This window comes from Canis lupus, unplaced genomic scaffold (assembly GCF_011100685.1).
Source record: "Canis lupus familiaris isolate Mischka breed German Shepherd unplaced genomic scaffold, alternate assembly UU_Cfam_GSD_1.0 chrUn_S2192H2392, whole genome shotgun sequence".
Classification (NCBI taxonomy): Eukaryota; Metazoa; Chordata; class Mammalia; order Carnivora; family Canidae; genus Canis; species Canis lupus.
In genome coordinates this window covers 36,680-51,238 of record NW_023331074.1, presented here as the reverse complement: position 1 = coordinate 51,238, position 14,559 = coordinate 36,680, and the positions used below count along the sequence as shown (strand labels likewise).

The 14,559-nt window shown below is 35.3% G+C and overlaps 1 protein-coding gene across 1 annotated transcript; it reads right to left on the bottom strand.

The window, feature by feature from the left end:
• Positions 1-957: 957 nt before the first annotated feature.
• On the bottom strand, positions 958-11,755 carry LOC119868823 (WW domain-containing adapter protein with coiled-coil-like). Its single transcript, XM_038589500.1, is given in 6 exon segments — positions 958-1,085; positions 4,386-4,420; positions 4,423-4,533; positions 5,660-5,782; positions 7,285-7,530; positions 11,743-11,755. Coding segments are annotated over 6 exon segments (651 nt in total). The 3' UTR covers positions 958-962.
• Between the last annotated feature and the right edge of the window lie 2,804 nt (positions 11,756-14,559).

Here is a 14,559-nt window from a genome sequence, read left to right as displayed (position 1 = left end):
AAATAAGACCCAAAATAACACTCTGAGATAAGTATTTCTTTTAAAACTGTATGGTTTGGCTAGGGTTTGGGGATATGGTGGTAAGAACCAAAACTTTAATCACACAAGTTGATTTCCTACCTGCTTCACCAGACTTGGCTCTGAATGAATTTCAGTTATTTCCAAAAACTAAATCTCCCCAAAGGATGAAGAGTTTCATCACTTGAGGATATTTAAACTACTACTGCAGCCTCTAAAGACAATTTAAACGAAGTATTTCCCAAAAATGTTCTGAGCAATGGCAACATTTGCTGGAGTAAGTAGACAGCTTCCCAAGGTGATTATTTTGAATGGGAACAACTTCTCATTTGGATGTAAACGTTCTGAAATGCTTGTTTAGAAAACAACAATAAAAACAATAGTGAATTATTTTGCTACCTCATAGCAAGAAATCAAAATAGGAAAATCAATCAAATGAAAATCATTTAACAGTTGTATTTGTTAATTAACAAAGAAACATGTAACACAATACAGCCCTATCTGACAAGCACTCCACACAGGGGTCAAAATTTGAAGCTCTTAGGAAAACCTGACACATACCAGTTGAGAAATAGTATTTCCCATTTTTGGATTCAGCAATACACTCATATCTAAAACTGCTATGAGGAGGTAAAAAATGATGTCATTTCCAACAAGTATTATAAAATCAGGTGCCCTCTTTGTACAAGTATGACATATTGTTACTCCTATCATATTCTATTAAGTAAAATCTGAAGAATGACTTTCTTCAAAAAATAAGCTGGCTTCATTACTAGAGACAACAACCTACTTGGAGTAAGATTTGCCTTGTAAATCTTATAATACATAAAACTTAGGCTAACCATGGATTCTTACAAGATCAAGTTCTATTATACATATATTTTTATAATATTCAAACAATGCAGCATGCAACATTAATGAAAAATGTTTCAACACACATGAACTTACTTTGAGCGCTGAAGACTTCGAGGAGAGACAGGTTCATGACCTTGCTGTTTGTCAGCAGTTACAGGCTGCTGTGTGGCCGATTGTGAAACCGGTCCTTGCTTAACTACTGGAGTACTAACCTGAAATGTCAAAATCTGGTGAGACAGGCTTCTATTATATACATAAATACCATGGAAAGTACATAAAACCAAAAGTACTATCAATGTGAAGTCTCTTATTTCTATTCTTTAGTAATTTTTAAGATAACATGAGCTGTCCCCTAATTGTTTCATAATTATTAGTGATATAGACATATTTAATTGTGTAAATCATGGTCATCCAGGTCCCCAAATCCACACACCCCTCCAAATCTAGTTGGATAGTCTTAAACTCTGAAAAATCTAGAGACTTCAAGAATTGCAGTCAGATTAAGTTCCCAAAGTTCACAGTATAGAAGAGCCACGTTCATTTTGAGACTAACATAGAATTTCTTCATAAAATGGCCCAGAAGACTTAAGATTACTTTTTGTAAAGCAGAAGAACACAAACTAGTTCTCTAATGTTGAGCCCAGTTTTTCTTTCTAATACACTAAGATAGCTCCTCTGATTCAGTTATTTTTATATCAGTAAAAATTAATGTTACTATATCATACAAATACAGCTGCTCAATTTAACCACATATGCAGAGCGTATAGATTGGTCTACCAGTGAATGAGTCAACACTGGAGTGGTCTTCAAAGACATGTTACCCTACAGAGGTGGAACAAGAGGACCATGATTGTCAGTGAGGATATGTACACTACACATACTTACATGCCACAGAAAAGAAAACAAGTACTTTTAAACACAAGCCCCGAATTAAGGCACGAAGGCAGACAGCCATTTGTGATTAAGTCACATCCTCCAATAATAGTTTTGTTTTTTTCTTCTTTCTTCCTTTTTTTTTTTTTTTTTTTAATATTCCCCCAAACAAATCTGGATAGCCTGGCTACATAAAAATCATTTTTATAAGCATTTTTATAAGGTCTACTTAATACTGAATTCCCACTTAAAAAAAAATTTGATGGGGATCCCCTGGGTGGCGCAGCGGTTTGGCGCCTGCCTTTGGCCCAGGGCGTGATCCTGGAGACCCGGGATCGAATCCCGCGTCAGGCTCCCGGTGCATGGAGCCTGCTTCTCCCTCTGCCTATGTCTCTGCCTCTCTCTCCTCTCTCTCTGTATGACTATCATAAATAAAATTAAAAAAAATTTTGATGCCCATATACATAAGGGATTTGAAATGCTAATCTTATAACTGATTGTAAAACTTTACAATCACTTTTAGTCATTATTATTGTACTCCTAAGATACTACACCCTGACGAGTTTTAAGCTCTAAGAAGATCTCCTTTGTTGAAACAATTTTTTCCTTCTCTCACAAAGTGCAAACAGTATGAAATTGCAGAATAGACTAATTTCTTTTTAAATTTTGAGTTAAATGTATCAATCCAGACTGACCCTAAAATGAGTTTAGATAAATGACTTAAATAGGGAAGGGATAAGCTAAGGAAGACCTAAAAGCTGTCCTAGCATCAATTTCAAGTTATCTTTCAATACGTTTTTATTTTTAGGCTTCTGTGAAAAAGCCTAAGCTTTAAGCCTTAACTTATTTCAATATAAATTTTGGCAAGACCCCTGGTTGGCTTAGTAGGTAGAGCATTCAACTCTTGGATCTCAGGGTTGTGAGTTCGAGCCCCACGATAAGCGTAGAGACTGCTTAAAATAAAATCTTAGGGATCCCTGGGTGGCGCAGTGGTTTTAGCGCCTGCCTTTGGCCCAGGGCGTGATCCTGGAGACCCCGGATCGAATCCCACGTCGGGCTCCTGGTGCATGGAGCCTGCTTCTCCCTCTGCCTACGTCTCTGCCTCTCTCTCTGTGTGACTATCATAAATAAATAAAAATTAAAATAAAATAAAATAAAATAAAAATCTTAAAAAAAAAAATCTTCAGGGGATTCCTGGGTGGCTCAGCAGTTTGGCACCTGCCTTTGGCCCAGGGCCTGGTTCTGGAGTCCCAGGATCGAGTCCCACGTCGGGCTCCCTACATGGATCCTGCTTGTCTCTCTGCCTGCCTCTCTCTCTCTCTCTCTCTGTGTCTCTCATGAATAAATAAATAAATTCTTAAAAAAAAAAAGTTCCTTCTTAAAAAAAAAAATCTCAGCATAAAGGATTGAAATAGCCTACTTTTTAACTAAAAGAATTTCTTAAATTTACCATTAAGAAAAAAAACTGCAATTTGTGCATATACCAACTTCCAAATCTTTTAATGTTTTGCTGGTAATAGGACTACAAAGCAAAGAATGAGTATGACTAAGATTTGCTTAAGAAATTTTGGGTAAGGGATACCTGGGTAGCTCAGCAGGTAAGCGTCCTGCCTTCCACCTAGGGTGTGATCCCAGAGTACTGGGATCAAGTCCCACATCGGGCTCCCTGCATGGAGCCTGCTTGTCCCTCTGCCTGTGTTTCTGCCTTTCTCTGTGTCTCTCACGAATAAATAAAATCTTAAAAAAAAAAATTTGGGCAAGACTCAAATGATATAGTATAAAATCTGAAGGCAGTGTTGTTAAGGTCTGGTTTATATTCCAATAAGAAGAGACCAGCAATTTTCTAACTGTCTCTGAGGAGCCATTCATGCAAACTTTTGCTTGGAGAAACACAGGTAGTATAAGCTTAGTAAAATGGATTCTGTGTTCAGAAAGACCTAGGCCTTAAATTCTGATTCCACCACAAAAACTGGATTTAACTGAAGGCTTAATTCTCTTATCTATTAAATGAAGCAAATAGTAGTTGATTCTCATGATGTGAAGTTAAATATAATACTATTAAGCTCTTAGCACAGAAATGGATTCATTCTAAAATAAAAGTATGGGAGGAAAGCCACTGGAAAACAGGTTATATCTTTTAAAAAGTTAAAAAACTCTACAAATATTAAGACAATTATTTTATCCTTCTTTATCCCACTCTTCCTCCAGGTCACAAATCTCAGCCAGTAAGAGAAAACAATCAGCGTATAAAAGTAACACATATGATGGGGGTGCCTAGGTGGCTCAGTCAGTTATGTGTCTGACTTCCCGGTACTAGGATCAAGCCGCCAGTGAGCTCCCAGCTCAGCAAGGGGTCTGCTTCTCCCTCTGCCCTCCCCACCCCATGCCCTCTCTGTAAATAAATAAATATAATTTTTAATTAAAAAATGTTTAAAAGTAGCATAGATGCAACTCCCTCTAGAGTCCTCAATTTACTGAGACTAACCTGCATCTAAGCTGACCCATCATTCACTCCACCACTACTACACGTTCTCAAAGAGGGCTTTTCCTACAATAGAGAGTCTAAAACATTAAACTTGTTTTTCCAGAAGTGAGTGCTTTCGTGCTTTCTTTTCCAAATTCCCTCAAAAGCAACATACCTTTGGCTGTGATGAAACAGGAGGAGTACTAATCAAGGTTTGATAGGGACTGTGTTAGTCTGAGGTGTGCTTATTCTTGGAGACACATACGATCTTGGGGATGATGCATCAGAAGTTAAAGACATTGGAGACTGATTAGATGGCTGAGCTGTGAAAAAGTAAAGCAATTAATTAATTCCAAATAAACCAAAACTTCCGTAATATATATGTAGAGGTCTTTCCATCCCTCTACATGCCCCCTGAACACCAGACAGAACACTTAACTGTTTAAAGTCAGAATCTGAAATACTCACTGGAGTCACGGACTAAAACGAGCTGTGAATTAGAGAAGCACATCCAATGTATGCCTCCTCCAACCTGTTTTTTTTAGGCTGAAGCAAGAAGGTAAGCCTGAACTATTCTCACATGGAAGGCATCCTCACCATTCTTATTTGTTCTTTCTTATTCTATATTTAGGCCTGGTTATACCCCTTTATCTCCTGCCTCATGAGGATAACCAGAGAGTTAAGTCTTTGCACTATTATATTTCAATTTCAGAATAAGTGTTTCTGCTCAGTTTATTAGTTTTCAGAATTGGGGCAGGGGGACAAGTCAAAGTGACCAATTCATTTCTTCTTTGTTCCTATATATGCCTCTTTCCATTGGATGTTTCATGGAGAAGAGAAATAGGTAATTTAAGACAGGACTTGAGCATTTCTGTATCCTGTGGTCAGTCAAAAATCATTAAACATCAAATGTGAACCAAACCAACACTTAAAATATATTCAATGTTTCATAAAAATTGAGGACCTATCAGTTTACACTCAGCTTTATATCAGTTTACACTCAGCTTTAGAGTACATTGACAACTTAAAGTCTGAATTAAATATGTATTACAGATTTAATGGCAATACTGGAAGATAAATGTCAATGTTTGCCTCATCTGGAAAAAAAATACTGTATATACTAGTGTTAGAAAAAAAAATCATCAAACATCAGGGGTGTTTGAGTGGCTCAATAGATTGGGCATCTGCCTTCTGCTCAGGTCATGGTCTCAGGGTCCCAGGATTGAGCCCCACATTGGGCTCCCTGCTCAGCAGAAAGTCTGTTTCTCCCCGCCCTCATGTACATTCTCTCAAATAAATAAATAAATAAAATTAAAAACAAATTACAGGATCCTGTAAAACAAACATCAAATTGTTATAGCTAGTCTCTTCAGAAACCAAAAAGTTTTACCATGAACCCCCTGCTCCAAATTAATATACAATTCTCACAATACCTAAGAAAATGAATACCTTGTGTAGAGAGCTGAGCAGCTTGAGAAATCAAAGAAGTTATGTTGAAAGCAGATGGTCCAGCAGTAAGAAACTTATGAATTATAGACTGCAATGAGGCTTGTGTCACAGCTGCTGTAAGAACTAAACACATATCTTAAATTAAAATAAAAACATAGTGGCACAGTATGGTATTAGTAACAACTTGAAAACTAAAAAAACCCCAAAGAAACTGCAGTGTTTCAAACTAGAACTCTCAAAATAAAAATCTGTAAGATGGTAATAAAATGGGTCCAGAGATAGGAAATGATCAGAGGTAGAAGAAATTTAATGGTTTTTTTTTTTGTAAAGGAAACAGTAGTTTTCCTTTGCATTAAAATTTGTGTTCAATTTAAGAAACTCCGGAGACTTTTTAAAAACAGTAAAGAGTGTTCCCTGGAAATTCTGATTATACCAGAAATCTATTCATTAATAGCTAAAGGGCTTTTGTAGGTTACCTGAAATTAAAAGATAAAGGGTAGTTATTTCATGTGAATGCTTTACTAAACAAGGTGACCATTAAAACCCTACATTAGGGCAGCCCAGGTGGCTCAGCTGGTTTAGTGCCTGCCTTCAGCCCAGGGCATGATCCTGGAGACCCGGGATCGAGTCCCATGTCAGGCTCCCTGCATGGAGCCTGCTTCTTCCATCTGCCTGTGTCTTTGCCTCTCTTTCTCTCTGTGCCTCTCATGAGTAAATAAATAAAATCTTTAAAAATAAAATAAAATAAAACCCTACATTAATACCCACTCCAACAATCTTTTAAAGAACAGACATTAAATAAAAGAAGCTAGGTAATTTAGGAACATCATTTATTTTCAAAGCACAAGATCCTTTATTATTGACATTTTCTTATGCTATCATCTCTTCAAACTGCTTAAAGTCCTACTTTCCCTAGTAAAACATGTACCTATCAAATAGAATGGCACAGTTATCTTAAGAGAATAAAATCAAAATGCAAGAAAGTACAGTAAGAACAAAATTATTGACCAACTAGCGTGAAATAGCTCCATTTTTAAGATAAAGGAAGAACTTAACCATTTAGCACTACTGTTAAATATATTATGTAACAATGTACACATACTGAAATGGACTATTCTAAACAGAAAATTTTAAAATGCTCTTAAGACTGTTTGAATTTGAATAGCTTGTCAATTAAAACTATATCCACTTTTATTCAGACTTCTTTGATGTTGCTAGCTAAACAGCATACTGAAAAGCAAAGTTGGAATTAACAATATGCTAGAATTTAAGTGTTTTTATATCAGTTTTTAGAAATTCAAAAAATTTAATTTTAATTAAAAAAAAAGAGATTTATTATACACATTAAGCAGACAGAATAGCTTTATCTCCGGTAAATACCGTACACAGCAAGTCTTGAAAAATATACAGAGAGAAAAAAAAAAGAAAAATATACAGGAAAAATCCAAGTACTACTAACTCAATTACAATACCAAAGGCTTTCAACAACCATGAGGTTACGATATGAATTTCAAAGAATGACGCTCAAATGTGAATTTCAAAATGAAACAAAAGACCACTCCTAAATTGGGGAATTTACTAACGACACGAAGCAAATAATAATAATAAAACTGTTACCAATTTACCTTCATTTATTTTGGATATGTCCACATTAGAATTATTAAGTTGCAGTGTGGCTTGCAAAGCAGGAAGCAGCTGTCTGAGAAGGTTGGGGTCCTGAAGTAATGGAGGTATCGGTGACTGTGGAACAGGAGAAACAGGGATTGCTGACGCAGATGTTGGAGGTGCAGATGTGGGATTCAGTCCAGAGGCAGAGGATGTGGAAGGAGTTGTGCAAGAATGTGATACAGATTTGTCTCCTGGTGTAGACTCTAAGTAAAAAGGAGATAACAAGGCTGAAAAAAAACTACTTGGAGAAAACTAGAACCAACATCGAAAGAGCAACTTTCATGTGCCAAACACCAAAAAAAACTACTTGGAGAAGAAAACTAGAACCAACATCGAAAGAGCAACTTTCATGTGCCAAACACCCAACTCAAGTAATTTCATTCCATCTTCCCAAGGTGACACAGGGAGGGGGCTCAGTAAAGATCTACCTACTTAGAATAATAGGGTTAAGTATTTTTATATCCCGATTTCACAGGTGAGAAAACTAAACAAGAAAGATTATGTAACTTGCTTGAAATCACAAAACTTGGTAAAGCAGTGATTCTGCTATATTCATGTCTGATTCTAAAAGTCTCATGTTCTGTTTACTGGTAATGCTGTTTCAAACACAGTTATGTATTAACTACACGTTCAAATAAGCTTCTATTAAGATAAAGGTACAATACAATTCTCCTGGACTTAATTTAAGGTGAAAATGTTTATGACCACAGTAAGAGCCCTCCAAAACATGACAATGACCAGAAAACAAATCAGGATTTAACACCATGGCGAGCACCTCCAATATAGGCTACAGATCAGAAGAATGAAACTCCAACTTTGAACTTTCATACTTAACAATTGAGTTTCCAGATTACATACTTTCCTTCTATAAATATATCTATTTGTCACATTTAAAACTTATTAGCACTAGAAATGATGCTTTTTTAATAGCAACCCATCCACAATACATATATTCAGTATTTTAAATAGACCAAAAATAAATAAATAAATAAAACATGCACGGAAAATGGTCATTATCTGAAAGCTATAATTGCAAATTACATATATAGAGTCAATGCAATCGCAATCAAAACTCCAAAAGCATTTTTGGCAGTATTTGAGAAGTTGATTCTATTAACTTATTTGAAAAAGGTAAGGGCTAGTACGGCCATGAAGTTCATGAAAAAAAAAAGAACACAGCTAGTGAAATGTGTCTTGCCAGTATAAAAACTCACAATTGAAAGAAAACCAATATAAGGTCGATTAAACTTCTGTTATGTGTCTTTAGAACTAGAAGATGAAAACAAGAAGGTATCTTTGACATCTAGATGCAGAAAACTACAAAAAGCAAACCAATTACATTCAAAGCACAGATAAGTATTCTAAGGAACTCCTATAATCAGAAAAGACAAACTACACGAAAGAAAAATGAACAAAAGATGAAATAAAGACATTTCCCAGAAGAAACTGGAATGGCTTTACAATTTTTATAATAATACAATGCTTGTTTCTATTTTAGCACAAAACTAGAAACAAACTAAATGTTCACCAACAGAAAGATGAACACTGTACTTTCATACCATGGAATATTACTAATATAATAACTTTAAAGAAAGAAAAAAAGAGGAACAGAGGACCTCTGGATAAAAATATTAAAACAACTAATCAAGATGTTCATGCATATGCTTACAATACTGGCCTAAATATGAAGATTTGCTAAAAATCTTTAATTTTCCATACACACCTATTTCTTGAAGATTTTCAAGTTTGTGTGTATATATATATATATATCTCCCAAATTAAGACTATTATATGACGTATAAAAGTTGCAGGAATACTGCATCTGAATATTACACTGCTACCTAGTAACTGCAAATCCTCATTTCCAATTCTAAGAACTAAACATTTATTAATCTTCATGTCCCCACAGAAGCTGGGAATTACTAGTAAACCTGTCAGTTCTTACATTTATGATGACAGTTTTCTCCAGATCATACTCCTTAAGGGTCAGCTTAGGGGCATTCCTGATTAATGTTTAAAATGAAAACAAGTTCTGCATTTTTACTTTCTGCATGAACCATCAAATTAGTGCTTACATACCTCTGAAATGATCCTTACTCTTTTGTTACTTTTATTGTGGCTTTCTTCTGTTTTTTAACGTATTCTGATGCTGCTCAATCTATCCACACATTTTTAAAATAAGCACAGCCTTAAAAAACTCTTGAGTGCTGCCCTTTAATCCAAAAAAGGAAACACCCCAGAAAAGAAAACTATACATATTACCATAAAGAAATAAAGTAACAAAAACTAAATATCCTTAACTCTTAGTTTTAGTAAGTTTGTTACTCTAAGATAAATTTCTTTTGAAGTTCTGTCAAAGAAGATCACTGAAGAGTAGTATGGAAACCAGGTGATCCTGCTTAATATCTAGGAGACCCTTGAACAGGCAACATCTTTAAAGGCCAGAATTTTTCTATTAAAAGGTTTTGAGTATCAGTTTTCAGCAGAAAGCTTATCAGAATTATCTATAAAGCTAAAAAACAAACCAAAACAAAACAGATACCTGGGCTCCACTCTAATGAACCTGGGGAGGCCCAGGCATATGTTGAAGTTGTAAGAATTCTATAGGTGATTCTGACACCCTAGTTGATTCTGAAAAAACAGGTTAGAGCTTTCAAGGTTGCTTTTCACCTTAAAAACCAAAGGAAACAAAACCAAAACAAAGCAGCATAGCACAAAGGTACAGGAGTGAGTGGAATTAAGGATAAGATGCAAGACAGAAAAGCTAAATCATTTTTCCCAGGTAGGTCTCCTATTTTTTCCATTGAGGTATAACAGACATACAACATTCTAGTAGTGTCAGGTGTTCAACATTCTTATCTATATATACTGCAAAATGATCTCCAAACAGTTACAAAATTATTTTTCTTGCTATGAGAACTTTCAAGACTTAGTTGAAAATATGCAACAGTATTATTATGCACATTATGTCCCCATTGCTTTATAACTGGAAGTTTGTATCTTCTGACTTCCTTCACTTATTTCGTCCCAGCAACCACCAAGCTGTGTGCTCTGTATCTATACACTTGGCTTTTGGTTTTTTAGACTCTTCACATATATAAGTATTTCCACACTATTTTAATAATAGCTCCACTCACCTTGTCTCCCTATAAAGACACATCCATACAAATGCTCTTCCAAAACATGTTACATGTTAAACATTTTACATATTACTTTCCTCAATCTATATATATAACTGAGAACAATGTACTGAGTTTAATAATATAAATATGGGATCCCTGGGTGGCGCAGCGGTTTGGCGCCTGCCTTTGGCCCAGGGTGCGATCCTGGAGACCCAGGATCGAATCCCACATCAGGCTCCCGGTGCATGGAGCCTGCTTCTCCCTCTGCCTGTGTCTCTGCCTCTCTCTCTCTCTCTCTCTGTGACTATCATACATAAATAAAAATTAAAAAAAAATTTAATAATATAAATATAAAATGCTACTCTGTAAGGTAGTCTTAAAATATTACTAAAGAAAGGTATTGGTTGGGTACCTCTCCTGTGTTTTGAATGCCCTAAAAGAGATCTATTAACGTTACCCAGTATCTTCTATTATATAGTTTATTGTCTTCCTTTCTTGCAGAACTTTAACAACTTCAGTAGGGGGATTTTGTTGTATTTATCTCTATAGCCCTGGTACGAGAGGACATGACACCAAGATGGCATCAACATGTACTTGTTGAATGGGTACCTGATCCTGCAGTAAAGGCCCAGGTCCACGTACATGCATTCTCCCTCTAATCTCTAAGTATAGAATTTATGATAATACGGAGGAAAGTCTAAGATCTCCATCCTAAATAACTGACAATTACAGCTTTATGCTACTTTCATAAAAGTAAGGAACTATATGTAGTCTTAGAGATAAATTTAACTTATTAAGCTTATTTTAAATAACCCTATAAAATACTCAACCTTTCTTTTTAAAAACACAGAGAGGAATGGAACTATTTGGAATAAACAGTAATGTCATCAAATATATATTTTTATCAAACTAAACAAATAAAAACTTGGGTCTTTCAAAATAAAGACCAAGAAGTAAATGTAGGTAAAAGAACAGTTTTTGCATTACAAAGCCATTCTATAGGCTCTTCCACTTTTAAAGAATATCATCCTCCAGTCTCATTCCTTAAATGTAAACCTCTCCCAAGCAAATCTAGGTTCCTTTGAGCATTTTTTTCAATCTCTTACACACCTATTTTAAACTTAAACTAAGTCACTTTCCCTTCTGATTATTTCTAAGACTTACAGATCTCTAACCAACTCTTTACTATAAACTTTAAATTTTATCCTCTCATTTTTGGTATATATGCTTTGACAAAATTTTTCTTTCCCCTTATACTTGTATGAATTATTCACTTACATTTCCAATGCTTACCAGTAGGGGGCATAATCTACTAAAGACTAAACTTCAGAGTCACCTAAAAATCTGTTACTATACCCTAATTCTTTTATGGTTTAAAGTTAATATTCACCTCTTCTAAATCTAGGCCCCCATCCCAAAATATCCAAGAGCATAAACCAAAGTCAAAATCTATTTTTGACCTACATTTTTCTGGCACGCCAAATAATTCCTTCTAGATCTACAATAAGATCTAAAGACACTGCACTTAAAAAGGGTAAAAGGTACCATACTACATTTCTAATCATTAATTTCCTCTGATGCTTGGAGAGTTGCTGTAATAATATTCAGGGGAACATGTGAACAAAGCTCAAACTACTGTTGCAAGAAGGGCAGTTTGTTTTGTTCTGTTTTGTAGTAATGGTGTTACACTGAAGATTACAACATGGGGAAGTTACAAAGGAAACAAAGTATTCAAAAGTAGTAGGAAAAAAATGTAATAATAAGGTACCTAGGTGGCAGTAACCTGGTATATAATCTGTGATTTTTCACTTATTTTTAATTTGATAATTCATGAATATGTTAAATCACATATCCACCCAGAACCTTTTCTATGCATTTTACAAACGTACAGAAATATGGTGATGTAAAATATGTTAAGATATATTTTTGCACCTTGCTTTTTTATTCAACTGAGGAAATCTTTATGCTATACATGTAAAGGATAAACATACTCTGAAATTTATTCATGAGAGACACAGAAAGAGAGGCAGAGACACAGGCAGAGGGAGAAGCAGGCTCCTCGCAGGGAGCCTGATGTGGGACTTGATCCCAGATCCCGGGGTCACGATCTGAGCCGAAGCAGGTGCCCAACCATGAGCCACCCAGCATCCCCGTATTGAAACTTTTAACAGATTTTATTAAAGGGATTCCTCTAATAACTGACATACACATTCCCACCAATTGTGCTTCCCCACATCCAGCTGTTAACTGTCACTAATCTTAAACGGTGAAAAATCTTATTTTAATCTTAATTTCCAATATGCACTGATAATCTTTCTCTTGAAATTTTTTAGCCTGCTAAAATATATATAACATAAAACTTACTACTTTAACTACTTTCTAGGTTTACAACTCAGGGCCATTAAGTATTTACAAACTGTTGTGCAAACATCACATAGCACTATCCATCTCCAAACCTTTTCATCTCTCCAAACAGAAATTCTGTCACCAATTAAACAAGGGCTCATCATCCCACTCCTTAGTAGCCACTATACTACCTCCTTTCAGCATAAGGTCTTCAATTTCATCTATGTCACAGCAGCATGCGTCAGAATTTCCTTCCTTTTTAAGGCTGTATGTCTAGCTAATATATATTTTTTAAAACCTGTAACAGCTGATGGACACCTGAACCATTTTCCATCTTTTGGCTATTTAAATAACAATGGTACAAATATCAGTGTATAACCACCGGTTTGATTCCCTGGCTTTCAATTCTTCTGGTTATATATCCAAGCACAGAATGGTTTGATCCTATGGTAATTCTAGGTTTCATTTTTTGAGGAACTGCTAAACTGTATTCCACAGGAGCTGCATCATTTTGCATTCCTAGAAGCAATGTACAAGAGGTCTTAAAAAATAAAATAAAAAAAAGAGGTCTAATTTTTCCCCACATCCTCAAAAACATTTATTTTCATTGCTGTTTGTTTTCATAATAATCATCCTATGGGTGTGAAATGTTTTTTTTACTGTAGTTTTGATTGCTTTCCCTGATGCTGAATGCCTTATGTGCTTACTGGCTGGCCTTGGAGAACACGTCTATTCAAGTCCTTTGCCCATTTTTGAGCTAGCTTGTTTCATTTAATTGCTCAGTTATAGGATTTCATATATTCTAGATATTAATCCTTTACTGGATATAGGATTTACAATTTATTTCCTCCTACTGTATGGGTTGCCTTTTGACTCTAGAGTGCCCTCTGATGCACAAAAGCTTTTAATACTGATGAAGTCCGTTTTATCTTTTCCTTCGTTGCCTGTGCTTTTTGTGTCACATCTAAGAAATCACTACCAAATCCAACGTCACACAAATTTTCACCCGTTTCCTTCTTAGAGTTTTTATAGTTTCAGCTCCTAACTTTAGGTATTTGATCCATTTTGAGTTAACTTTTATAGCTGTAAGCAAGGCTGGCAATTTTAATTTCCTCTTCTATAACTGCTTGTTCATATCTACTGCTTATTTTTTCTATTAGATTGTCTTTTTTCCTACTGTTTTGACGTATTTCTTAATGAATCCTTAACATATTGCTATACGTGTTGCAAGTATTTCTACCAATTTGAGATATGTCTTGTGTTTAAATTATCAACATTTTTTTTAAAAGGCAAAGGCATACTGGATCTGATTTAAAAAGCCCTTCCCCACCCCTCAAATTATAAATAGTATATTCTTTCAATCACAGCTATTCCCCCTGTCCCATTGTTAAAAGTGCCATCTTAGATTAACTAGCATAATTTTAAAGTTATAGACTAATACAGACTAAATTCTTCTACTAACGTATTCAGTTATTCAACAAAATTTGAATCATGGGGGGCCTGCATGGCTCAGTTAGTTGAATGCCTGCCTTTGGCTTAGGTCATGATCCCAGAGCCCTGGGATCCAGCCCTGCATCCCTGCATCAGGCTCCCTGCTTGGTGGGGGGGTGTTTCTCCCCTGCTTGTGCTCTTTTACTCCGTCAAATAAATTTTTTAAAATCTTAAAAAAAATTTGAGTCACTAACACATCTGTAACCAGTTTTCCTAATTTCATGAAGAGTTTAGTAATCCTAAAAATTATTATAAAGTAAAGCAAAGGAGTGA